This window comes from Zingiber officinale, chromosome 8B (genome assembly GCF_018446385.1).
Source record: "Zingiber officinale cultivar Zhangliang chromosome 8B, Zo_v1.1, whole genome shotgun sequence".
In the NCBI taxonomy this organism is placed as follows: Eukaryota; Viridiplantae; Streptophyta; class Magnoliopsida; order Zingiberales; family Zingiberaceae; genus Zingiber; species Zingiber officinale.
Genome location: NC_056001.1, coordinates 18,760,119 through 18,786,218, shown reverse-complemented (window position 1 = coordinate 18,786,218; position 26,100 = coordinate 18,760,119). Strand labels below are relative to the sequence as shown.

The 26,100-nt window shown below is 34.8% G+C and overlaps 4 protein-coding genes across 4 annotated transcripts; 2 read left to right on the top strand and 2 right to left on the bottom strand.

The window, feature by feature from the left end:
• Window positions 1-1,210: 1,210 nt before the first annotated feature.
• Window positions 1,211-6,827, bottom strand: LOC122014619 (protein disulfide isomerase pTAC5, chloroplastic-like). The gene is made up of 6 exons (XM_042570945.1): window positions 6,187-6,827; window positions 3,093-3,188; window positions 2,840-2,941; window positions 2,414-2,657; window positions 1,627-1,664; window positions 1,211-1,542 (listed from the first exon to the last, which is right to left on the bottom strand). The coding sequence occupies exons 1-6, from the start codon at window positions 6,730-6,732 to the stop codon at window positions 1,450-1,452; spliced, it is 1,119 nt and encodes a 372-aa protein (XP_042426879.1). The 5' UTR covers window positions 6,733-6,827; the 3' UTR covers window positions 1,211-1,449.
• On the top strand, window positions 6,816-10,245 carry LOC122014620 (ribosome-binding factor PSRP1, chloroplastic-like). The gene is made up of 5 exons (XM_042570946.1): window positions 6,816-7,293; window positions 7,379-7,522; window positions 7,621-7,890; window positions 9,664-9,772; window positions 9,849-10,245. The coding sequence occupies exons 1-5, from the start codon at window positions 7,054-7,056 to the stop codon at window positions 9,983-9,985; spliced, it is 900 nt and encodes a 299-aa protein (XP_042426880.1). The 5' UTR covers window positions 6,816-7,053; the 3' UTR covers window positions 9,986-10,245.
• Window positions 10,246-11,178: 933 nt separating this feature from the next.
• LOC122014479 (phosphoglucomutase, chloroplastic-like) lies at window positions 11,179-18,176 on the bottom strand. The gene is made up of 22 exons (XM_042570712.1): window positions 17,865-18,176; window positions 17,713-17,778; window positions 17,567-17,611; window positions 17,394-17,486; window positions 17,225-17,277; window positions 16,674-16,725; window positions 16,538-16,606; window positions 16,353-16,421; window positions 15,589-15,711; window positions 15,431-15,483; window positions 13,740-13,818; window positions 13,596-13,660; window positions 13,458-13,525; window positions 12,844-12,962; window positions 12,690-12,764; window positions 12,416-12,531; window positions 12,129-12,270; window positions 11,981-12,062; window positions 11,848-11,894; window positions 11,656-11,733; window positions 11,449-11,554; window positions 11,179-11,357 (listed from the first exon to the last, which is right to left on the bottom strand). Exons 1-22 carry the CDS (start codon window positions 18,072-18,074, stop codon window positions 11,290-11,292), a joined length of 1,878 nt encoding a protein of 625 aa, XP_042426646.1. The 5' UTR covers window positions 18,075-18,176; the 3' UTR covers window positions 11,179-11,289.
• Window positions 18,177-22,427: 4,251 nt separating this feature from the next.
• LOC122014480 (ribosome-binding factor PSRP1, chloroplastic-like) lies at window positions 22,428-25,560 on the top strand. Its single transcript, XM_042570713.1, has 4 exons — window positions 22,428-22,443; window positions 22,547-22,816; window positions 24,985-25,093; window positions 25,164-25,560. The coding sequence occupies exons 2-4, from the start codon at window positions 22,691-22,693 to the stop codon at window positions 25,298-25,300; spliced, it is 372 nt and encodes a 123-aa protein (XP_042426647.1). The 5' UTR covers window positions 22,428-22,443; window positions 22,547-22,690; the 3' UTR covers window positions 25,301-25,560.
• Window positions 25,561-26,100: the final 540 nt, after the last annotated feature.

Below are 26,100 nucleotides of genomic sequence, written 5' to 3'. Positions count from 1 at the left end.
TTAGACACATCTTAAGTGATTAGGACAATCACTTAAGAGACTTTCTCGTACAAACAAAAAGCTTCTTAATCAATTAAGCTAATCGATTAGGAAGGCGTAATCGATTACGCTTGAAAATTAGTCGTTATGAGCCCGATAAAAGAGTTTTGGCGTACACTATTTCATCACCCCGTTCTCTTCCACTCTCTTCACCGAGCTTACAAGGCATCACACCAGTTCTTGGAGACTTAGAGAGAAGTGTTGTTGTATACAAGTAAGAAGAAAGAAGTTAGGGTTTCATTTGCTATAAATCTTGTGAGATTTCTTATTGTATTAACTTCTTCTTATTCTTCTTCTTGTATTTTTGTGTGTGAATTTATACGAGACTTCTCTGCCTTCAAATTGTTTCCAAAAAAGAGTATTTCGATAGTAGATGTGTGAGAGGATCAAATCCTTGGATTAGTTATATTATTTGATAAAATACCAATTAAATCTATCTTATTAGTATTGGAAAAGCTTGCTTCGAGTATTTTCACTGCAAAAGATTATTATCGACGAAGCAAGCGAATTATTTACCCTCCACTAGCTCCGAAGTGTTCTAACATCTCTCACATTCAATTTTCTCTTACATCTAATTTTTTCTCTAAGGATAAAATAAGAAATTTTAATGTATTTCAATATAAAATATGTAATGAATTAAACATTATTCTCATATTTATTCCCATTTCGCAGTATTATCATTTCAATTAAAAAAAGAATCATTAATTATTATTATTCAAAATGACACTTTTTTTGATAAAATATTTAAATAATATCCTATTATATATTTATTATTTTAGTATTATTGTATTAATTAATAGTTATCACTATGCAAAATTGTAGACATATTTATCCAAACTATTTAAACCACATTAAAACCATTTTAAAACTGCTATAGCAATGCCTATGCTGTAGCCTATATATATATATATATATATATATATATATATATATAAAGTTAAAATGATTTTTCATTAAATTTAAATATATTTAATTAAGTTGATAATTTTTTTAATAAATAAATATTTGATATATAATAATTTTATTTAAATTAGAGTATTGACTATTCACAGGCTACAACTTGCAAATGCTACAAAATTCAACATTCCACTCGCAAATAACAAATTGAGGATGGGTATCAAAAACTGACCATTGTCCTATAAAAAGCTCTGAGCAGATCAGCATATTCAAATTTAAAATAAGTGTATTCGAGGTTCTAATTTAGAAATGCTCATTTGAATATATTTCCAGGAAACTAACGAAATTAATCTCAATATATAAATAATTACAAAATAGACATTTTTCTATTTTTTTTTTTAAATCCCTATATTCCGGATACATGTCTATGAAGCACAAAACATTCACGTATCGATGTAGTAGCTTCCGATCCGTTTATTTGATAGGAAGAGAGATCAAATCACAAGTAAAGTTTCAGTTGTTCCCACCTCTACAAACATCACAAGTGGTGTAGCCCAGACCTTCGCAATATTGGCATTTTGCATCCTCACCAGCCCACTCTAGAAACTGGATGTAGCCACAAGAAAAATAAATGGATAACTAAATAAGTTAATGCAAACAAATGAGATAATCAAATCAACATGAACGGACCTGTGGCTCTATATTTGGTTCCCCAGATCCATCACATTCTGCCAGAAGCGAGAAACAGAAGCATACCAAGTTATAACTTCACTATAACAAAATCTGATGCAAGATATTAAAACGACAAAAGATGACTTTGGGAGTTGATATACTGGGGATTATGTATATGACAAATTTTCACATGACAGATGAATCCTAGACACAAGGAATGATAAAAAGAATCACAATCCAAAGATTTAATGAATTTCTTGAAAAGTAGGCATATCTTGTGGAATGACCATTCTTGCATTTGGTTGCAAAATGAACCTTTAATATTCATTAAGCCAAAGTTGTTACTACCTGTTAATCCTCCAAAGTTGTTCTTTTTATCAATCCTTGAAAAATTATCCTGATTAACTAGGTTTGTGGCCATTCTTTTAAGTCCAAAACCAACTAGAATTTTATATCTTTTTATTTCACCTCTTATTCTCCTATCAATCACCATTTTCCAAGATCTCACAATATAACAAATCACGGGGAATCTTCTTAATTCTTAGTTTTATTTAATAACATAGTTCCCAAATTAGATCTTGATCTCATAAACTCTTTCAAGCTCCAACAGTGATGCATTAGGTTTTACACACAATATTGAAATCTAATTTCTGATGAATAACAGAAACATTTTCCAACTTTAAAGTCACAAGTATTTTTAACTGCTATAGCAATGGTAAAAAATCAGTAGTGTTTGTGACATATGTACTTCCAAAAGCTTTGACACAACACTATCATAGAAATAAGTAGAAATTGTTTGGGATACCTGAGCACATCACTCTGCCTTCCCCACGACAAGAGAGGCACTTTGTATGGCTTACAAATTTGGCATTGTCAAATGGTTTACCCCTACCAATAAGCCTTGATGGTTCTTCCCATCTGTTCTCCCCAAGAAGAAACACTCTTCGCTCAGAAACTTTAAGTGGTGCATCACCATCTTCTGTTACTGCTTTCTGCTGAATCTCTGTGGTTTCTGCTATAGAAGCCACTACTGCTCCATTTGCACCATCCTAGAAGAATGATCTCAATATTCACAACCTCAATTAAATCAACATTTAAAGTGCAAATTGAAAATCTAAGTCATGATGGGAATGAATAATTGCCCCCAAAAATTGCATGAGACAAATCAAAGTCTAGTCACTAGACAATACTTGTACCATATAATATACTATATAGAACTAAAAATACATACTGCATTGAACTTGGAAGCAGCGTCTCTTGTACTCTTCTCCATGAATAACCATTCCAGAAGATCTGCTGTCATAATTCCATCTTCAGGTGCTCCTACAGTGGCCTGCATCAAAACATTACCTAGATATAAAAGAAACATTCTCTGAAATGTTAAGTAGTTTATCAGAAATTTCTGTGCATATAAAATTTGACAGATATCAATAGTTTTTTTTTTTAACTCAACATATGTTTTTTTAACTACTACCGACGGTTACCTGCCAAGTTCTCACAGCACGCTCTGTTCCACTTGAGAAGGATGAATATTCCATATCTTCTTCGCCTGAATAAAAACCCAATCTTTGCAATGCTTCCTGCTCAATCATGGTTATACAAGTAAATTATCTTGCAATATTTCATTGTTTGCCATGGTAGCAAATTTGCTAAGTTTGTATGCTGAAAGGCATGGAGCTAGGCATTTCACATGCACAGGAATAACATGAGGTAAGCACTGATATTGCTATATATGAAAGGATGTTGATAAACTGGTCTGTGAGTTCATTCCTTCCAAACATGATCTTATATGGATAGACAAAATACTAAGGCAAGGATTCCAGGGACAACATAATAACTATGCCAGACATGATGAATTTCATGTCTGGCCTTAGTTAAAGAATAGAAGTTGAATAAATAAACTAATTGGATCTCCATAAGAAGCTTGATCCAATCTTGTGTAGTACACTGAACACAAAGATCTGTTGCAGTAGACACGAAGGGTCTGTTGCAGTAGATGAATGTGCATAGCTGAATGGTAAACAGGTAGATGAATATTATCTAATTTCTCTTCCACTTGTTTCCCTTTTGGATAGATAAGTAAAAGGAATCATTCATTTTGCTTCCGCACTTAAATGAGCATGAACTGAGTCACATCCTGACTCAACTAACTTGTTTGATACACAACTCACACCACCTAACAAGCCTAAATAGGTTGGCACGTTCAATTTGACTAAGTCAACTGGCATGCATTGTTCCACGAGTCAAGGGAAGCTATTTTGGTGAGGGAGAGTAATTTGATTTCCAGCCGATTTACATTTGGAACCAAAATGGTGGATGAGAGATCTTTCATTCATTTGGTTTTCCATCCTCTTTAAGATATGTATGTTAGTGTAAGCCCTAAGGGTGTGTTTGGTTCAGGGTTATCTTTGATAACCTTGGTTATCCATCCAAGGTTATCAACCAAAACCTTATTTGATTTTGGTAATTGATGATTCCTAAGTTATGATATATGCCTGACACATCAGCAATTTGGGCATATAGTTCGGAATCAGAAAACCCCATAAAACTAGGGTTTTCCTTGATTCCCTGGTTAACCAAAAATTTAAGACAGTATTACCCCTCGAATATAATCAAACCCTCCCGATTCACAAAAAACCCTAGCCTTTCGCCGCTCCTCCTCTCGCGAACACGCACGGAAACCCTAGCCTTTCGTCATTCAAGAGTTGATTGACTTAGGACATATTATATCATGTTTCATTAATAAAAGGCAAGAGTTATTATATTTACTGCAAATCTGTGCTAGATGAATAAGGATAATAGTGTCCAAGGTTAATAGGTTCTAATCTACGACATATCAATTGGTTGAATTGATAGTGAGAGCTTGTGTGTGTGCGTATATATATAGACACTACTCTTAACTATTCCTAGTCAAACATTAATATGCAAGGACAATATTAATACGTTAAGACTAGCATGTAAGTCAATTGATGACTTAATCTCACAAGTCATGGATATGAGATATCAAGTCGACATATGAGTAGATATTAGAAAATATGTACTAAATTGGTCCGCTATGAGATGTTTTATGGATCGTTATATGAGTGTTATAAACACTTTTATAGTGACTATTGGTATGAATAGTCCTTAGATCTGAAGTCACTATGATTCTCTACATAAGGAGTTGTGTACTTTGGTATCGACAAACGTCACATTTGACAAGGTGGATTATAAAATCGATCACTGGGAATGCAATAAATTATGCGGAGGGATATGAGTGATGTAGATGGGTATTTGTGGACCCCTTGATTAAGTAGGACATAAGAATGCATGATCATGCTTAAATCAGTCAATATGAGATATTGAACTTATTTGATTGAGTGTGTCTACTTAGAGATCAAGAAACACAAAGATTGATAACAGAATGACACAGTCTATGCCTCATTGATCAATCTAGGTATTAAGGATAGAAGGATAAAGTTATACAAGATAATAAACACAGAAAGGTTAGATCGGATCACAACATTCTCGTCACTTGAGTAGCAATAATACATTGCTAGATGCCACTTATTGTTTATGTATCTAAAATGGTTTTAGATATATTGCCAACGTTGCGAGAGTCTATTGGGTCACACACAAAGAACATGTTGATTTGGAGATGGGTTTAATTTAGTTTGACTGAATTATTATGGGCCTTAATATTATTGGGTTACTCATTGAGTTAGACACATTGGATTGGATTGAGTCTAATCCGAATTTGACTCATTGAGTTAGACTCAATTGAATCCATTCATTGAAGAAGGAAGGTTAAAAGACAATGATGATTAATTTGGATTAATCATGCATTAATAAGAGGAAGACCAAAGGGAAAAAAACCCTTCATTGGATGAATATAAAAGGATTTTTGGCATTGTATTTTATACATGAGACTTATCATCTTCTTTTTCCTTCTCTTCTTCTTGGCCGAAATTTCCTTGAGTTGTTGCTAGCACAACCGAGGTTGCTTCTTCTTTGAGTCGTGAGTTCGTGAAACGAACGGGAGAACGTGTTCGTGTGGATATCATAAAGGCGCGAACACGATCGCGTTGAGATCTGCATCCAAAAAAAATAGTTACTGTTGGGAGTTTGTGTTTATGCAACAAAGGTAGAACTCTCAATTCAACTAGTATACGATTTCCTTAGCAAGGATCTTCTGGAAAAGATCTTGATAATATTCCGTTGTGCTTGTGTTGTTTTATGCTCAAGATCCTAACAATGTATGCAAGAAAGTCAAGGGACATAGTGATATTTACCCACACAAGAATCTAATTTTTGATGTAGTGATGTCGGCTTACATTTAAGATCTAAATAATGCGCAACCAGAAGATTGGGTAGGATAAGACCTGCAAGCGGTTAGGAGGACTGTGCTCTACTCAGATTCGAAATATAATAAACCATGAATCCATGATCTCACCGTACAAAAGAAGAAATATCTCATGAAAACCATATGAGAAAGAAGTTGAGCTATCAGCAAATGCTTGTCAACCAATCAGACTTGAATAATTGAATAATTGAACAGCCCAACACGAAAAATAAAAGGAAAGAGAGAGCGGTGAGGACCTGCATCAATCGAACATCGTTTCCCTCTGAGCCTCTCCTAAGAGCCTGCCGTCCAAGCGACTTCTTCTTCTTCTCATCTACCACCATCTCTCTCTTCTCCACAGTGGACTCCGAGACCCTAACTTCTTCGAGGATCAATTCCTGGACCTCGGTCTCCTCCACTAGCGCCGACCGAGGAAGGTTCCCCACCGGGATCCCCTTGCTCGCCGCGGCCGACACGATCACGGAATCGAGACTCGGCCGGTCTCGCTCCAGCGCCTCGATCCGATGGCGGAGGGCCGCGATCTCTCGAAGGAGGGAATCGCGCTCGGACACCCACCTAGACTCCTCCCGAAGCCACCTCTGCTCCTCGCGTAGCCACCTCTGCTCCTCGCGCAACCAACGCTGTTCTTCCCGCTCCCAGGAGGAGGTGGAAGGGGAGACGGAAGCAGAGAAGGGATTTCTCGGTGACGGGACACTGCAAGGGTTCTTGCGTGGTTGTCGTGGGAAAGAGAAGCTGGAGTTGGTCGGCGGCCGGTGGAGTCCGGGGAGGAGAGAAGCAGCCATCGGGGTTGCGTTGGGTTGGGATGGGGCCGAGATAGAGGCGGGGAAATGGAAATGGTTGGGATAATTTTTTCTTCTTCCGGCAGTTAATCGGATTACGGATTGAGGTAGGTAGCGTCGCGGGCATGCACTTCCACTAGATCCGATCCGATCCGATCCGATCCGATCTTCCCAAAGCTAAAGCACCTGTTCAATATTTGAATTATCACTTCTATATATTCGAGCGATCCGACCCGTTTCTTCCGAAAGCTCCATTATCCACAAATGGATTAGCCACATCCCCTTGCTGTGCCTCCCTCGAGGTTCAAGAATCTAGATTGAGCAATGGCGACCGTGGCCTGCCCCTGCGCCCGCACCGCCTCCTTCTTCCCTCCTCTCTCCCTTTCCCACCCTTTCTACTCCAGCTCCGTCCCGACGATGCCTCGCCGTCAGTTCCTCGGTGCCGCGTTCGACCTCCGCCTTTGCTCCTTCCGCCCTGCCAACACCCGCTCCTTCTCCGTCCGGATGTCCTGGGATGGCCCCCTTTCCTCCGTCCGCCTCATTATCCAAGGGAAAAACATCTCCGTGCGTCTTCCCCCTTTTCTAGATTCTTTCCGCTGCTGGATTTCGTAGGGCTTGATTTTAGTGCTATTTGATTGCTCTTCGCCAGTTGACAGATGCACTGAAGAAGCACGTAGAGGATAAGGTAGGGAAGGCTGTGCAGAAGCACAGCTACCTCGTCCGGGAGGTCGACGTCCGGCTCTCTATTCGCGGCGGGGAGTTCGGACGAGGACCCAGGCTTTGCCGATGTGAGGTATGTGCCTCAAATTACCCCATGCCATCACTTGTTTTTTGTATCCTTGAATTGGATGGCATGCTCGAAAAGTTTCTATTTTTGCCCTTTTGGTTTAGGTTACTTTGTTCAGCAAGAAGCATGGGGTGATTCGGGCGGAGGAGGAAGCAGAGACAACGTACGGGAGCATCGATTTGGTCTCCTCTGTTCTGCAGAGGAAACTGAGGAAGATCAAGGAGAAAGATACTGACCATGGCCGCCACATGAAGGGGTTCAATCGCCTAAAGGTTCGGGATACAGAGTTGGACATAGTTGAAAGCTCTGACGAGGAGGAACAAGACATAGTGGAGTCTTCACCTGCAGAAGAAGACGTAGAACAACTGGGCAAGGTTACATTTTTGCCGTCCTTTAGTATTTTACTAATGCCTTTCTCATATCAGAATGGAATTTGCATTCCTCTGAAAAGGCAGTTGTATATTTATTTTATTCTTGTTTTTAGCAAGTCTAGTTCCGTAGGAAATTATGCAAATTTTCTAATATTTCTGTTGATAATTTTATCATTCAGCGTTATGAGAGTGACTACATCCATTCAGTAACTACAATATAACAGCCGAGTATAATTTGATTACAATAGTAGTGCGCTTTCAATCGGTGAGAAGTTCTTGGGTCCCTTATAATTCATGGTGTTTTTCTTATGGTTGCTGAATATGAGTGTTTCCATATTTCTGACTCTAGCTGTGATCAGTAGGTTTTAGATATACTTTGGGTTTTGGTTGTTTCAGTTCTACCGTACACGCTATAATGATATAATGTCTAGTTGGCTGAGCTATTGTCCACCTTAATACTTTTTCAGAAAAAGTAGTGTTCTATTCTAGTTTTGGTTAACTTTTGGCAATGAGATTTTTATGTTAGTTTGCTTGCGTGTGCTCATTGTTAGATTCCTTACTTACCAAATAACTTAAGGAATCTGTTCTGCTGATCATACTCTCCATTTTCTTTTCATGTGGTGCTTTAGTTTTGTATAAATTGACAGAATATGTTTTCCTGAATCAAATCATATCAAAACATCTAAACAAGCTGATACCTTTTCTTGAATTTGCATGACATTAGCCTTGTTTTAATCATATGAGAAAGGCCCATCTCTTTATGCTGATGAAGTTCCAAACATGTCTTCACTTATCTATCAGTTGCCATCTATTATTAGGCCTGGTTGCAACTTGCTACTGTAATTCTTTATTTGGAACCACCTAAATTATCACAAAATCATTCCTTGAATTCCTCCTGACAAAGTCTACAAACATCCCTTGGTGTTTCTTGGTAGTTGTTGACTGCCACCAGAGCTCCATAAATCAGATGGGCAATAAGTTCACGCATAATGGTGAAACGATGATGTTTCTTCCGGCCCATTTAGCATATCTCAGCGACATTTCCTCCCTTTTCTTGCCTCTCCGTCTTTTGGTTAACAACTCTTCAGCTTCTGCTCAGAACAAATAATTGTACTCATACCATTTTTTTTTTCCTTCATGGCTTACCAAATTCTTCGTGGTGCAATCAGTAAAATGTGAACTATTTGAGTGGGTTATGATGATAGTTCCTTCAAAGAATTCATTTTATTTTATTTTTTTGCTGTATTCTCTTCTAGTAGAAGTTTTAAACTCATACAGGATATCAGAACTTATGAAACAGAAAATAACTCAATTTCTGTATCATGAGGCCTGCTTTAATGCCGGGTAGATGCTTTTACATGGAATGTGGACATTGTACAATAGCTCTTCGATCCATTTCTAATTTGCCCACTTAAAAATAAAAAGGCTCAATCACAAACATGGTTTGGGTGAGCTGTAAAAGTCTAGAATAAAACAGGGAGCCCATATGTTTGAAGATTGTTCTGATCATCTGATGTATTTCTGGATAAATTTTTGGCACAGAAAATCTATTTTTTTGCAGACTGAGAAGTAATGAAGATGAGTGTTGTCTTTTGGTCGGTTACCTATTCTTAGATAATATCTGAAGGTAAAACTATTATAATGTCAAATCATGAGTGGATTAGGAGCTAAACTAACAATAGCTTCTATTTCTGCATCTCATGATTTATCAATTGCAGAAAGCATTCTGCCTGTTGCATCCATTTCTTGACAGTCACTCTTTTGATCCATTTTTAGATTGTGCGCACAAAGTATTTTGACATGCCGCCACTGTCGGTTGAGGAAGCAAAGGAGCAGCTCGAGAATCTGGATCACAGTTTCTATGCTTTCAGGAACGAGGAAACTGGTACTTTTCTACTAGTTTTGTATGAGTGGCTTAACTTTTTCCTGCTGCAAGACAGCATCTGATTGCTCTTGTTCAGGTGAAATAAACATCTTGTACAAGAGAAAAGAGGGCGGATATGGTCTGATAATTCCAAAAGATGAACAAGTGCCAAATACCGCATCAGCTTCTGAACATACCATAGAAACTGTTATCGCAGAGAAAGCAAGTGGATGATGCAGGAAGCTACACATTATCGGCAATTCATCACTTGCTTCTCGAGCTAGATTACAGGAGAATCTAGTGGTTGGAGAAGTATCTCTTCTATGATGTGCGAGGCGCACAAGATCTGTTTGTTTATACAGACAAACTGGGATTTTAAGCTTGCACTTTTTTATCTAATATTTTCTCGCTAAACAAAAGATTATGGATCAATGATTTAATGGCAATCCAATCATTGGCTTAACCTTCTTTAATGGGGAGAGATATCAATCCAATCATTGCCTTTGATGTTAATAGACCATGCGGCATAACCTTCTTTAGATGGTTTCTTAAATTTAGTGTATTTTTATTATATTTTTTTAAAAAAATCTACCATGTCAGCCACAATTGATGTAAAAATATAGTGTTAACTTTTATTTATTCCTAGTTAAAATATTGATGTGCTATGTAAGTGACGTTGGTCAGTATAATACAATTATGGATCAATGATTTAATGGCGCAGATCATTCTCTTTTTGACTGATGATTGATCAATGAGCAATAAATTTTGCTATAATGAGTAATAAGTTTTAATATGAATAATGAATGCTATACTAGATTGGGAATATATGTATTATATTATTTTTAAATCTTTCGTAAGAACATGTAAATATTGTGGTAAAATGAGTACCTTTGTGACTTTTTATTGGTTAGTCTGAATATTTCAAGTCAACCTAATGAGAAACGACGAACTATGTCATATAAGAATTATTCTAATTTTATTTAAGCAGAATAACTAAAGTTTAGTCAACTAGATTGATGGTTTCAATTTAGCTTTCAATTCATTTATATGTTAATTTGATTAGTATCAACTATAAAAGAGAATTTATTTTAGTTTAATTTGAATTAAATGAAATGGCTAATTAAATCTTAAATCTAGTTCAATTTGTAACCAAATCAGTTTGATTCGTATCTGATGGATCGAAGCAATTTATCTTTAAAAAACAAATGAATTTCTTATCGCAATTTAGAAATTAGAATCTATTATGAAAATTATAGTATAAATTGTTTGGTACAAATCACGATCTGATAATTTTAGTATAGTTCAATTTGATCTATTTGGTTTAGACGACTCCATTTCAACCAAATGAACATATCCATAATTTTATTCGACAACTATTTTATTCTTGATCTATTTAATTATATTCCAAGAATCGAATGCACCATAAGTATTTCTCAAAAGTTTTGATTAAAAGGGAAAAAAAGAATAATTTTATTCGATAATGTAAAGATAAACAGGAAATGTGAATCCATTATACTCTGAAAAAGGTGCCTTAATCATCATGTGATGACCGTAGGCTTCTCTCTGCCGGTGAATTCTTCCAATTTGGAAATCGACAATGCCAAATCTAAGAAAAGAAATAAATCATCAGTAAATGTTCTCTATTATGGTAAAAGACGATCTCGGAACTCATTTCCAATGATAATGAGTTCACTAACCTATCAAAGGCTTCAAGGCTGTTTGTGCATCAACATCATGCTTCGCTACATCAGGCTCGAATTGTTCAATATAAATGCGAATTGTAGCACCCGCAGATCCAGTGCCCTGTAAAAGTGACATTGCGCATTGATGCACTAGGAATCAAGTTCATTCAAATGAGAAAGAAACAAGAGTTAACAATGATAATGAGAAGGTATATTCATTACTGATAGCCGATATATGATCCTTGATCCATCCGTGAAAACAAATCGAAGTCCTTGTTTAGATGCCACACTGCCATCCACCTGGTTCAGGAACCATAAAAGTATTGATTAAACAAATTCTCTTTAGCTTTTTGCCGATGAAGATGCCTAAATGTTGCTGAGTAATATAAAGAAGTAACCAAGCTTACGACATACAGGATCAGTGTAACTGAAATCATCAGCAAAGTCGAGGGTGTAATTTCCTGAAACAAGAGCAATTAACAGCAATGTGAAACAGAGGAGGAAATCAATTAAACAATCCAAACCTATTCAGTTTATAGAAGCGTACCATATTTTTCGCCCTGCTTGGTTTTAGAAATGATATCTCTAAGGTATTCCATCATTTTATTGGCTCCACTAGATTCACATTCCTGATAAAAGCAGGATTAGGTCCAGATCATTAGGTTTGATGGAGATAACATTTACTAGACTTTAACCTCATAATCATATCTAGAAAAGAAGTTTCTGCCATAGGTAGCCCAATGCTCTTTTGCAATGTCCGCAACCGAAACCAACTTTTCCCCAACTTTTTTGTCCTTGTTCTGGTAGGCGATGATGGAAAGCCAAGCGAGCACAGCCCTGAATGGTAAATATGTTAAACAAAAATGAAACAAATGCTCTAACTCATATGTAAACTTTCAAGTACTAGTGACAAAACCAAAAGCCACTACCAAAATAAGAGACGACATATAAATAAACATCAAGTACATATAGCAAAGCTTACCATATCCCATCTTTCTCCCTGATATGATCAGAACCTGTTCCAAAACTTTCTTCCCCACATATAGATAACCTCCCTGCGTCCATAAGATTCCCAAAGAATTTCCATCCAGTAGGAACCTATATGCCGAAAGATGGAGAAGAACTCAAACATATGTTTATGGGCCATTGCAGGAATACAAATGCAGAGAGAGCCTATGACGCTCTTCAAGTGACATGCTTCTTTTACATGCATACACAATGTTCAAGATGTTAATGATCTGAAGAGTTTCGAGTACCTCAAAGAAAGGAAGATTCAGTTTTGACGCGACACGATCAAGAGCTCCACTTGTAGGCATAGACCTAGCAAGTCCCTAAACAACAATATATGATAGTTTTTTTAATCGTAAGATAGTAGTTACAAACTACTTTCTCCAAGAACACATGTTTTACCTTAGGACCATCTTTGAAGTAGGGGATGGCTGCCTGAGCATTAGCTGCAATAATAGCAACAGAATCTGAAGGCGTGATGAAAAAGCCTCTTCCAAGTATCATATTTCGATCACCATCACCTGTTAGCAATAAAACATCTTTAGAAGCAAGCAGCCTGTTATAATGCATACCTATTCACATTTACAGAAATCGCCATCATAGGAGCCCGTAAAAATTGGTATGGAAAAAAACTAATCATGATCCTCAGTGGCCTAGCTCTGAAGGTCCATTTAGTGGAGTTTCAAGTTCTCTAAGTTAAACACTCTCAGTTAAATGTACAATATTTCTCCAATTCAGGAAAGTACATCTCAGGAAGTAATGAAACAATCATTCGAATTATGTTGGCATTTTGGAAGAAGAAGTAAAATCAGAGGACAAAAAATAGAAATTTTCTCTTTCTCAAGAATGAAATGGAATCACCATCTCCAAACAGAACAATGACAACTTAATGAGTTCATTTATCTGTATGTTTAATTTTAAGGATGTATCATCTGACAATCTTATCACTAGGTCCTTTGTCTTCTTGTGAAGTTATATGTTACTCTAAATCTGAAAAATAAAGATAAAAAATATACCATCACTTGCTGCTCCAAAATCTGGTGCATCCTTTGCATACATGATGTTAACCAGATCTTTAGCATACCTGTTCCAAATTAGATGAGAATATGAAAATTCTAATGGTACAAACAAACAAGAAATCTAAGCTCTCTTACGTAAGATTAGGATCTGGATGGCCATGTCCAAAATCTTCCAAAGGAACTGCATTTGAAATGGAGTCCTGCACAACAACAAATCATCATTGTCATAATGAAAACCGAGGTTACTCATATATCATGGAAAAAAATCAATTTCCAAACCAGACTAGCTCCCAGGCGATCCACAAATATAGGTTTGGCATAAGCACCAGTCACTGCATGCATCGCATCAAAGCTGAACCTGAAGGAAGTGGTTGAATAATTTAAAAACAAAGCCAGCATAAAGAAAGTAAGTTTATTCACGAAGCCATGTAGCCTAAATGACAACCATGTTTTTGAAAAGAACTGTCAAAGAAGAATAACCTTCAATAGTTTGATTATATAATTTCAAGCAAAGCCTGTTTATTATATAATTTCAATACCAGAAGCCTCAATGAATTAGATTAATAGACCTTAGTACATACAATATTTTCAATACCAGAAATTTTCATATCTTTCAAGTTTAAGATTGTATTGAGAAGGAAACTTTAATCTACCTTCTTAGTATCATTAATAGCTTATCTTTCTTTTTCTCTTTTTCTTAGGAGATGTTATGCAGAGATTAAGACCCTAATTAGGACATAATTTTACTAGTTTAGAACTTTAGATCATCCAAACATTAATTGTTTATATCATCCACGCAAACATCATTAAAAAAATTACATCAGATGGCTTTCATCTTTGCTTGCCTATTTGTTTCAGCAACATGGTTATGTGGCTAAGTGGAATAGTGCAAGCATTGACAAACAAACCAATTTTAAAAAGTTGATGCCCAATTAATAAGAACTTGAAAAAAAAACTGAGTTCTTCCCTTATCTTTAACTGTAGAATTCAAAACAAATCAGAGTGAAACTAGTATTTTGTAGTTGTGCATCTGAACATTTATTCATGGTAGCCCTTAAAAGGACCCTGATATAAATTGACGGTACTTTTGTTTGCGCATTTGGGCCCTTCACTCATGGTCAACCCTCACTAGGACCATGCCAGTCACAGCCTGAAAGGTAACCAAATTATAGACGAAACTTATTACATCTCTACACTTAATTGGTAATTCCAATGTCATGCAAGTGTATAACATCTACTCAGGCCTAGAAAAAAACTGTTCTCTCCCTACACTTAGTTGCCAATTTCAATGTAATGAAAATACAACATCGACTTAGGCTTAAATTCTAGACAAAACTGTTTATGCACTTAATTGCCAATTAAGTTTCATGCAAGCTTACAATATCTAGTGAGACATACAGCACAATAGGGAGCTAGCAATGTAAGCAACCATAATAGGGTGGCTCTTCCAAGCTATTAACAACAATGAGCTCAAGTAGTCAGGATCGTGATCTTCTAAAAGCCAATATGGAATAAGAAATAGTAAAGGAAGACATTATGACAAAAAAAATTACCCATGCAGTAACAGATTGCAGCTGTTAAATCATTGAAAATAAATAAACGCATTGAGATAATTGACTGAAAACATAAATATAGGATAGAAATTAGGAAATGCAAGAACATCTTTGATTTGGCAAAAAATGATGTACCACATGCATCTCAAGTCAAGAAAGTCATAGTGATAGTGAGATATGAGCAAAGTGCTTCCTTCTGTAAGTAGTAAACTTATAGTTCACGTTAATGTTAACTGAAACCACCCATCATATTGAAAAAATCCTTAAACACTGTTCTAAACTATTAGGATTTATATGAATATATAATCATGTACCCAAAATCAGCCAGTGAAAGATCTTATCACCCATCATGTTGTGAAAACCCTTAAACATCATTTTAAACCATCAGGATTTTGTATGGACATATAAATCATGTACCTGAAATCAGCCCGTGAAATAAGATCTTTGATAAGCTGAAAATCAAAGACTTCCTACAAAAATGGGAGCAAGATGTTACATAACTTCTGAGCACTAAAAAGCCAGTGCAAGCATTGTTATGTGACACCATCTAGAGGTAATTCTAGTTGGGCATATACCTCCATCAACTCCAGGTAATCAGAAACAGGATCAACCACCTCCACTGTGAAATTACCATATCTTACAGCGCCAACAGAGGAGAGATCAACATCTGGAATATCTGCTGTTTTTATCTCAGAAATCTGCAGTTAAGAATTGCAAAACATTTCAAACTGAGAAGAATATAAATGTAACAGTAGCCGCAAAGAGAGATCCTAATCCAATTGCGGATGCACTATAACCATAGTGATTAAACTATAAGAGCAGCAAATGTGTATGAATATTATAACATTTCAAATTTTCATGATTATCGATATCAGTACAATCTCATAGTGGAAAGGCCCAACTTCCAACATGTCCATATGATCTTAAGAAACAACTGAAATAGTTATTGACTAAATAAGAAAATCACGTATGCTGCAAAAATAGAGTTTACGGTATGATATTGTTGGCAAGCCAAGCTATTCAGCAAAGATTGCTGCATAATATTTCATAGAGAATGTATCTGAAAGCATCCTGTTGTTCTTACAAAGTAAATAGTTCAGTTTTCAGTCACATTACTTTCTTTCTAATTGCACCAACTTCAACCGGATCTATACTCAAGCAAAAACAGATAAGAATAGTTGATGAATTTAAACGAGACAATTTTGGAATGATAATGTTATCAACGAAAGATCATATATAGTTTACATCCTGCCAAAGATATGAGTGTAACTAGATTACACCCTTAATTTGACTTAGATAAACAAAAGCTGAAGCGAAAAAAAAAGGACTACAGACTTACAGAAAGTGTGTTTCCATAGATTTTGTCAGTTATTGATTCAGGCGCAGGTTGCCCACTGCTATAATTAAACTGCAAAAAATTAACAAGAGGAACATGATAATGAAGAACTCATCATCTTAAATTCAAGAATCCTTTCTTTAAAAAAAAATAGAGGAAGCTTTGATGCCATAATGACATGTGTTTACCTTAATACCCCAGTCATATTCTGGTCCACCGGGATTATGGCTTGCACTCATTATGAAACCACCATTAGCCTGCTAAGAAAAAAATTATTTAACAAAAATAAAAAAGATAGAAGTTTGAAATTTAATTAACACATACCTTTTGCTTACGAATCACAGCTGAAACAGCTGGAGTAGACATGAGACCATCCCTACCAAGGCAACGCCAATATTTAGACACCAATTTTATGATACACATTTGAGAAACAGTTTCCTAGGAAGAAAATGTCCTCTGACCAACTTCTAAAAAGGAAAAAATCCAGCAATATTCACGCACAGCTCCAAAAATTTGCATTCAATTAAGCATTTTTATAATTGATTAGGAGATAAAATAACATTCAAAATGTCCTTAACATATAAGTTGCTCGCTTAATTGGTTGTCAAAGGCATCCCAACAAGAGTTGCATTTGAGGTTCATAAATTAAAGATTGGGAACTAAATTGGGTTAGAATGAAGACTATATTGAAGCATCTTAAAATTATTGCTAGTCAAACCACTAAAGGAGAATGAAGATCCAGCCTTTGGTACAGTATAAGATAAGCATCCTTTAAGTTGTATTAGGTAACCAAATCAACCGAGCCTTTTAATCCAAATTCTTTCCTAGAATGTAGCTATGATCAACAGAAATTCTAAGCGTATACACCGATTCACCTGCCAACAAGTATCTTTCCAACGCCATTCCCAGCTGCAATCTTGATGATTATCTGTATCCACCGATTGAAACCCAAGATCAATAGATCATAAGAAAGCAAGAAACAAATTGCTAAGACAACAATAGGAACGATCTACGTATCGGACAAATTTAACGACGATAAAGTACCTGAGCAGCCTCTCGATTAAAATATCGGCCATCGCCTCCCAACACGAGCACGCCGTCCTTGTAATCCTCGAGAGGCAAAGAATTAAACAGAGCCTGCACCAACAGAAACCCATTAAGATTTGAATCTTCCAATCACTCATCGCAAACAATTCAAACAGAAGGAATTCACATACCTGAATCCAGTTGGCCAGGTAATTCTCTTGTTGAAAGACCTTAACCTAAATCCACCACAAATCCAAACACAGCTTAAATTCATCATTCATAAAAAAAAAAAAAAAAGAATAAAACAAGTGCACGATGTAGGAGTGCCAAAAGGAACCTTCTTTCTGAGTCCGCTAGTCCCAGTTTTCTGCCCTTCGACCGGCTTCGTGGGGATCGCTTTGATCTGCAAACTCTCGGCTATTACTGATCCGACATCATTGTGCAAAAATAAAGAAAAGCGAAAAGAATAAAAAAAAGAGAGAGAGATACCTGAAGCCCTTCAGAGGTGGTCTGGACGGAGGCTTTCACTACGAATCTAAAGCTCCTGCCGGAAATACAGCAAGGTAGAAGTTTCCGTGGGAGGAGAGGCGAGCTCGAAAACAATGCCACACGAGGCGCAGCGATCGGATGGAGAATGGAGATCGAGGGGAGCGTTGATCGAGCGAGTGCCCCTTCCAATTTCAGAGACGGAACGGCCATCAGGAACTGAGCTATCTCTTCTCCGCCAACTAAGCTATCTCTCTTCTCGTTGAAGAGGGCGCGACGGAGAGCGGCAAATAGGGAAAAGCTTTTATAAAACGACAGATCGAGGACCAGGTCTTCTCCACCTGTATATAAACATTCCAATTGAACTAAATAAAATATTTTTGTTTAAAATATAGCATTTTTAAATATATTTATTTGCAAAATATTTTGAATCGTTGATTATAGATTTATAAATAAAATATTTTAAATATATATAAATATTTTACTTAGATATTGAAAAAAATCAAATTGAGATTATTAAATAATTCTAATTAAATTTATTTAAAATATAGTTATTTTAAGTTTAAGTTTGTAAATTTATCTTATGAGAAGGTGAGTTTTAAGACTGATCCTTATTAGTTAGAGCATTCATCCTCATTAAAAAAATATAGGATAAAAAAAATACTTTATTAAATTTAGGTATTCATTCTCATTTTATCATACATCCGTTTCTTTATAATTTGTCACTATCTATTTTTTTTATTATTTTTTTATCTTTTCTTTATTTTTTATATCAGACATAGGAGAGAAAAATTATTTTATTATTAAAGAGATGAAAGAAATACTATTTTAATATTTAAGAAATGAAATCTATTTATTAAATTTAGAAAATTATTATTCATAAAATATATATTTAGGGAATTAATAAGGTAGTTGATGTAAATATTTTTTTTAATATAAAATGTAAAATTTAAAATAAAAATTTATTTTAGGATAATTGATATGGATATTGTTAGAATTTAATTGGATTTATTAGAAAGTTTATTTTTTAAAAAAAATATCAATTATTTTAGATTGATTTTGAATTTTAAATTTTATTAAACTATTTTTTATTAAATAATAAAATTGAAAAAATTGTATCGAAATAATTGATTTCATATAAAAAAATTATCGGTTAATAAAAAAAATAGATTTGGCATTAATTTTATTAAATAGATTTGGTTACTATTTAGTTAGTTAACTAAATCAAATCAACATTTTACTAAAATCGAATTAATTGAATTAATTATTTCAGTTAACACTAAATTAACTAAATTTATTTAAAATAATAATAAAATAAATTTATATAAAATTAACATTAAATTAACTAAATTAACCGAATATCATAACAGGATGGGGGAAGAAGATCGGCCGAGCTTGTGAAATGATAGATATAATATTTAAGCATTCGAAATTATATTTAAAATTAAAATATATTTGAAAATCATGAATATCTGGAATAAAAGCATTTATATATATACTTCTTACCATGTCTTTTAGGGTTTGATTGCGACGCACAACTACACCATTCTGACTAGGTGTACCAGACATAGTATACTGAGGCACAATTCTACACTCAGCTTTAATTTTCTTACCTAGTTGAAGTTCAACTTCGGCTTTGAAAATTTTGAACATGTCCAAAATTGTGATTTCTCATGAATAAGGTACATATAACAAAATTTGGAATAGTCTTCTGTGAAACTAATAAAATATGTGTGTCCATTTTAAGATGCCTTAGGAAATGGTCCACAAATATCCGTATGTATTAGCTCCAAAACATTACTATAACGGCTAGCCCCTTATTCCTTTTGTTAGTAATCTTCCCCTTGATACACTCTATGCAAACATTAAAGTCTGACATGCCAAGGGAATCAAGAATTACATGTGACATTAACCTTTCTAGGCGTTGTTTGGATATATGTCCTAAACGCCTATGCCACAACATGGAAGAATTCTCGTCAGTCAATTTCTATTTCATAGTTATACTATGCATTATTACGTTGTCAACTGTAGAAGTAATGGTGTTCAATTTATAAAGCTTATCAACCAAGGAATCATTGCCAACCAACATTGAATTAAAGAAAATACTGAAAATTTCATTTCTAAATGAACAAGAATAACCTGATTTGTCCAAGTAAGAAATTGAAATTAAATTCCTTTGAAAATACGGTACAATAAATATATTTTCTAAATCCAAAAAAATATTGGTTCATAAACAAAGGCTAAAAACGTCAATCGACTCAACTTTAGCCTTCTTTCCATTTCTTGTATAGATGTATCTTTCACCATCAAGCGGAAGTCAGCTCCTAAGACAACCTTGCATAGTGACACTTATGCGAGTAGTAGCACCAGTATCTATCCACCAAGTATTAGTGGGTATTATAGCTAAATCAACTTCCGAACTAACAAAATTTTGAAAACTTCCATAATCTGTAGTCTGCTTTCCTTTTCCTTTATTGATCCTCTTTCTCTTCTTGCTTGAACCTTGAGATCTAGATGCTAGGTCAGCACTTTCAGGTGTCTCAAGCCTCAATCTCTCCCTTGTATTTCCTTTTCTAGTATACTGCATAGTCACCAACTTCGTAAGAAGTGCGGTAGTCTTGACCTTTTCAATTGAGGTGAATCGGTCTGCTAATTGGTCCAAGAAACTCCTAGCATCTCCTCCCTCAGTTATTGAGCTCTTTATTGGTGCCGATATGGAAAGGTTCATGATACTCAGACATATGCGATTTGATTTCTCCCACAGCTAAAATTCAGCCCTCTGCTCTATAGTGCTAGCACTAGTCAGAGGTTCGAGATGATCATTCCTTAATGCATCGTCTAAGTTCATCCAACCTAAGACTACGGTCACGTATTCTTTCTATTCAGCAAAATTCGAATCAGTTAGTGTTGGAATGCTATTAATATTGGCAGTTACAGATTGCACTGAAATTAAAAAGAGAAATTTATTTAAGCTCACGATTTAATTAAAGCTAAGAACATATAAGTAATATAAAATTATGCAAATAAAATAAAATTTTAAATGCATATAAATGAGTTCTTTATTAGATAACAAGTACAACATAATGTGTCTTCCTTTGGGCCAACATATTATTTGTTAGTGATACCCTATGATATAACTCAAACTTTAATTGGCCACACAATATGCCTTTCTTTGGACCGACCCATTGTGCGTATAATATGATACTTTATATGAGTTATATTTTGGTTCATAGCTCACAACAACCTTAATCGGCCACATAATATGTCTTCCTTTAGGCCGACATATTTGTGCATGATCTAAATAAAATATTATTTTGTTCCATAGTTGTAAGCTACTTTATGCATATATATCTAGCATAAAAGTAATCTTCCTTTGGACCGATTACTTTTAGCATAGATATACGTCTATCGACACAAAATGCACTATACCTACCTAAGATGCATTTCTTTGGGCCGACACATTAGTTAAACTTGGTAGCACGTTGTGTGGATAGATTCAAGAAAATTTTAGGAACTTAATTTGAACAAAAATTACTTAATCAGCCTTAACAATATAAAATTAGACTTATTAATCGATTGATACAGTATGATAATCGACTGGTATGATCCAATTAATTATCTCAATCGATATAAAAATCTATTATATATGACTACATGATTATATATAGAATCTTTCCTTAAGAAGTTAAACTCCTTCTAAGTTCTATAATTAAATAATATTATTTAATATTATTTAATCATTTAATCATGGTATTAAATTTTTTTAATGTTTTTTATATATAAACAGTACGACTGTTAAAAAAACGTTTAATACCATGCATTTAATATATATATATATATAATTTTTCTCTCCGTGTCAATATATATTATTTTTCTCTCTTTTGACACGGTTTCAGGTTGAAACATTAAGATTTTTTTTTTATAAAATCCCGTTTCAAATTGAAACAGTATGTTTTTAAAAAAAATTGTTTCATGTTTGAAACAGTTTTTGTTTTTAACGAACACTGTTTCGTTGAAATAGTTTTTTTTTATCAATTAACAGAAAACCTAATCGAATAATTAAAAAAAGTTAATTGAAACAATAAACAATTCATTGATTAAAAATAATCTAATTGATTGATAATTAACGTAGTAATTTAATTAAAACTGTTAATTATTTCTGTTCAAAATTTTAGACTCTACAATCAATTATTCGAACAAAATAATTGATTGAATCATGACAATTTTATCTAAATTTAGATTAAACAGTAATAATTTTCATAGTTCTTCGTATTTTTTATAGAAATACAAAAAACTTGAAAAACAAGTTTATCCTAATTTTTTCTTATATGATTTTCGACGATAAAAAATTATGTTATAGTAGAAAATCTTGATCTAGTATACAAAAATAAAGATTGATGTAAAATTCAACATTTAATATCATGAAAATGATAAAATAGAGCCGTATGAATTCTAGACAATTAAGAACATGAATTTTTATTTCATCGAGAATATGACATAAGAAAACTATAATTATAAAGAACTTGAACACAATAAAATTATCATTCGTCGATCCAACGGCCCCAGGCTTTGCCGATGTGAGTTATGTACCCGTGCTTCAAATTACCCCATGTCATCACTTGTTTTTTGTATCCTTGAATTGGATGGTATGTTCAAAAAGTTTCTATTTTTTCCCTTTGGTTTAGGTTACTTTGTTCAGCAAGAAGCATGGGGTGATATGGGCGGAGGAGGAAGCAGAGACAACGTACGGGAGCATCGATTTGGTATCCTCTGTTCTGCAGAGGAAACTGAGGAAGATCAAGGAGAAAGATACTGACCATGGCCCCCACATGAGGGGGTTCAATCGCCTAAAGGTTCGGGATACAGAGTTGGACATAGTTGAAAGCTCTGACGAGGAGGAACAAGACATAGTGGAGTCTTCACCTGCAGAAGAAGACGTAGAACAACTGGGCAAGGTTACATTTTTGCCGTCCTTTAGTATTTTACTAATGCCTTTCTCATATCAGAATGGAATTTGCATTCCTCCGAAAAGGTTGTTGTATATTTATTGTATTCTTGTTTTTAGCAAGTCTAGTTCCGTAGGAAATTATGCAAATTTTCTAATATTTCTGTTGATAATTTTATCACTCAGTGTTATGAGAGTGATTACATTCATTCAGTAACTACAATATAACAGCCAAGTATAATTTGATTGCAATAGTAGTGCGCTTTCAATCGGTGAGAAGTTCTTGGGTCCCTTATAATTCTTCTTATGGTTGCTGAATATGAGTGTTTCCATATTTCTGACTCTAGCTGTGATCAGTAGGTTTTAGATATACTTTGGGTTTTGGTTGTTTCAGTTCTACCGTACACGCTATAATGATATAATATCTAGTTGGCTGAGCTATTGCCCACCTTAATGCTTTTTCAGAAAAAGTAGTGTTCTATTCTAAGTTTTGGTTAACTTTTGGCAATGAGATTTTTTATGTTAGTTTGCTTGCGTGTGCTCATTGTTAGATTCCTTACTTACCAAATAACTTAAGCAATCTGTTCTGCTGATCATACACTCCATTTTCTTTTCATGTGGTGCTATAGTTTTTGTATAAATTGACAGAATTAGTTTTCCTGATTCAAATCATATCAAAACATCTAAACAAGCTGATACCTTTGCTTGAATTTGCATGACATGAGCCTTGTTTTAATCATATGAGAAAGGCCCTTCTCTTTATGCTGATGAAGGTCCAAACATGTCTTCACTTATCTATCAGTTGCCGTCTATTATTAGCTAGGCCTGGTTGCAACTTGCTAGTGTAATTCTTTATTTGGAACCACCTAAATTATGACAAAATCATTCCTTGAATTCCTCCTGACAAAGTCTACAAACATCCCTTGGTGTTTCTTGGTAGTTGTTGACTGCCACCAGAGCTCCATGTGAGGTCCTCGAACCTCTGGATTTGCTCCTCGGTATTTGACATACTCGATTTTAGTCGACTGTCAGGACTTCCGAGAAATTGCTGTAGCGAGGAAGCAAATTGAGTTATCGTCGAGGCTAGTGTTCGACACTATATCCGTAAAACGATATTGCTCCGCTACGGTGCTCACGGATAGCAGCAATTCGTTCCCAAGATACAACGATGACGTCTTGAAATAGTAGCACTTCAAATTTCGAGACCGACGAACCTTCTTGTAGGCTTTTTGGACTCTTCTTATGCAAGAGATGGAAGAATAGTTTGAATGCAAATGTTTTTCGAATGAATGATTTCCAAGAAGGAGAGAGATCTATTTATATTGGGTGAAGAGGTAAGTAACCCTTGGTTTGGATTGATCTGTATCGTTCATTTTGAAAGGGTATAACCCTTTAAAGGTCCTTTGATCTCAGGCATCAAATATGAAAAGATATAACTCTTCAGATGACTTTTAATCTCAACCATCAGATCTGAAGAGATATAACTCTTCATATTCTGATATGATTTCATCCCTTGATCTGAAGAGTTATAACTCTTCATATCTCATCTTGATCTCAGCCGTCAGTAAAATGTGAACTATTTGAGTGGGTTAAGATGATAGCTCCGGCCCATTTAGGCCTGGTTTTTTTTTTTTTTTTTGCTGTATTCTCTTCTAGTAGAAGTCTCAAACTCATACAGGATATCAGAACTTATGAAAATGAAAATAACTCAATTTCTGTATCATGAGGCCTGCTTTAATGCCGGGTAGATGCTTTTACTTGGAATGTGGACATTGTACAATAGCTCTTCGATCCATTTCTAATTTGCCCACTTAAAAATAAAAGGCTCAATCACAAAAATGGTTTGGGTGAGCTGTAAAAGTCTAGAATAAAACAGGGAGCCCATATGTTTGAAGATTGTTCTGATCATCTGATGTATTTCTGGATAAATTTTTGGCACAGAAAATCTATTTTTTTGCAGACTGAGAAGTAGTGAAGATAAGTGTTGTCTTTTGGTCGGTCACCTATTCTTAGATAATATCTGAAGGTAAAACTATTATAATGTCAAATCATGAGTGGATTAGGATCTAAACTAACAATAGCTTCTATTTCTGCACTATCTCATGATTTATCAATTGCAGAAAGGATTCTGCCTGTTGCATCCATTTCTTGACAGTCACTCTTTTGCTCCATTTTTAGATTGTGCGCACAAAGTATTTTGACATGCCGCTGCTGTCGGTCGAGGAAGCAAAGGAGCAGCTCGAGAATCTGGATCACAGTTTCTATGCTTTCAGGAACGAGGAAACTGTTCTACTAGTTTTGTATGAGTGGCTTAACTTTTTCCTGCTGCAAGACAGCATCTGATTGCTCTTGTTCAGGTGAAATAAACATCTTGTACAAGAGAAAAGAGGGCGGATATGGTCTGATAATTCCAAAAGATGAACAAGTGCCAAATACCGCATCAGCTTCTGAACATACCATAGAAACTGTTATCGCAGAGAAAGCAAGTGGATGATGCAGGAAGCTACACATTATCGGCAATTCATCACTTGCTTCTCGAGCTAGATTACAGGAGAATCTAGTGGTTGGAGAAGTATCTCTTCTATGATGTGCGAGGCGCACAAGATCTGTTTGTTTATACAGACAAACTGGGATTTTAAGCTTGCACTTTTTTATCTAATATTTTCTCGCTAAACAAAAGATTATGGATCAATGATTTAATGGCAATCCAATCATTGGCTTAACCTTCTTTAATGGGGAGAGATATCAATCCAATCATTGCCTTTGATGTTAATAGACCATGCGGCATAACCTTCTTTAGATGGTTTCTTAAATTTAGTGTATTTTTATTATATTTTTTTAAAAAAATCTACCATGTCAGCCACAATTGATGTAAAAATATAGTGTTAACTTTTATTTATTCCTAGTTAAAATATTGATGTGCTATGTAAGTGACGTTGGTCAGTATAATACAATTATGGATCAATGATTTAATGGCGCAGATCATTCTCTTTTTGACTGATGATTGATCAATGAGCAATAAATTTTGCTATAATGAGTAATAAGTTTTAATATGAATAATGAATGCTATACTAGATTGGGAATATATGTATTATATTATTTTTAAATCTTTCGTAAGAACATGTAAATATTGTGGTAAAATGAGTACCTTTGTGACTTTTTATTGGTTAGTCTGAATATTTCAAGTCAACCTAATGAGAAACGACGAACTATGTCATATAAGAATTATTCTAATTTTATTTAAGCAGAATAACTAAAGTTTAGTCAACTAGATTGATGGTTTCAATTTAGCTT

Coding starts and splice junctions, on each gene's coding strand:
- LOC122014619 (XM_042570945.1), bottom strand. CDS start 6,732: ATGGCTGCTTCTCTCCTCCCCGGACTCCACCGGCCGCCGACCAACTCC. Junction 1,665..2,413: donor AGGCAGAGTGATGTGCTCAG/GTATCCCAAACA, acceptor CGCTTCTGGCAG/AATGTGATGGATCTGGGGAA. Junction 1,543..1,626: donor AACCAAATATAGAGCCACAG/GTCCGTTCATGT, acceptor GGCTACATCCAG/TTTCTAGAGTGGGCTGGTGA.
- LOC122014620 (XM_042570946.1), top strand. CDS start 7,054: ATGGCGACCGTGGCCTGCCCCTGCGCCCGCACCGCCTCCTTCTTCCCT. Junction 7,294..7,378: donor TCCAAGGGAAAAACATCTCC/GTGCGTCTTCCC, acceptor GCTCTTCGCCAG/TTGACAGATGCACTGAAGAA. Junction 7,523..7,620: donor CCAGGCTTTGCCGATGTGAG/GTATGTGCCTCA, acceptor CTTTTGGTTTAG/GTTACTTTGTTCAGCAAGAA.
- LOC122014479 (XM_042570712.1), bottom strand. CDS start 18,074: ATGGCCGTTCCGTCTCTGAAATTGGAAGGGGCACTCGCTCGATCAACG. Junction 15,484..15,588: donor ATTACCTGGAGTTGATGGAG/GTATATGCCCAA, acceptor CCATTTTTGTAG/GAAGTCTTTGATTTTCAGCT. Junction 12,963..13,457: donor TTTTGGAGCAGCAAGTGATG/GTATATTTTTTA, acceptor TATTGCTAACAG/GTGATGGTGATCGAAATATG.
- LOC122014480 (XM_042570713.1), top strand. CDS start 22,691: ATGAGGGGGTTCAATCGCCTAAAGGTTCGGGATACAGAGTTGGACATA. Junction 22,817..24,984: donor ACGTAGAACAACTGGGCAAG/GTTACATTTTTG, acceptor CTCCATTTTTAG/ATTGTGCGCACAAAGTATTT. Junction 25,094..25,163: donor TTTCAGGAACGAGGAAACTG/TTCTACTAGTTT, acceptor GCTCTTGTTCAG/GTGAAATAAACATCTTGTAC.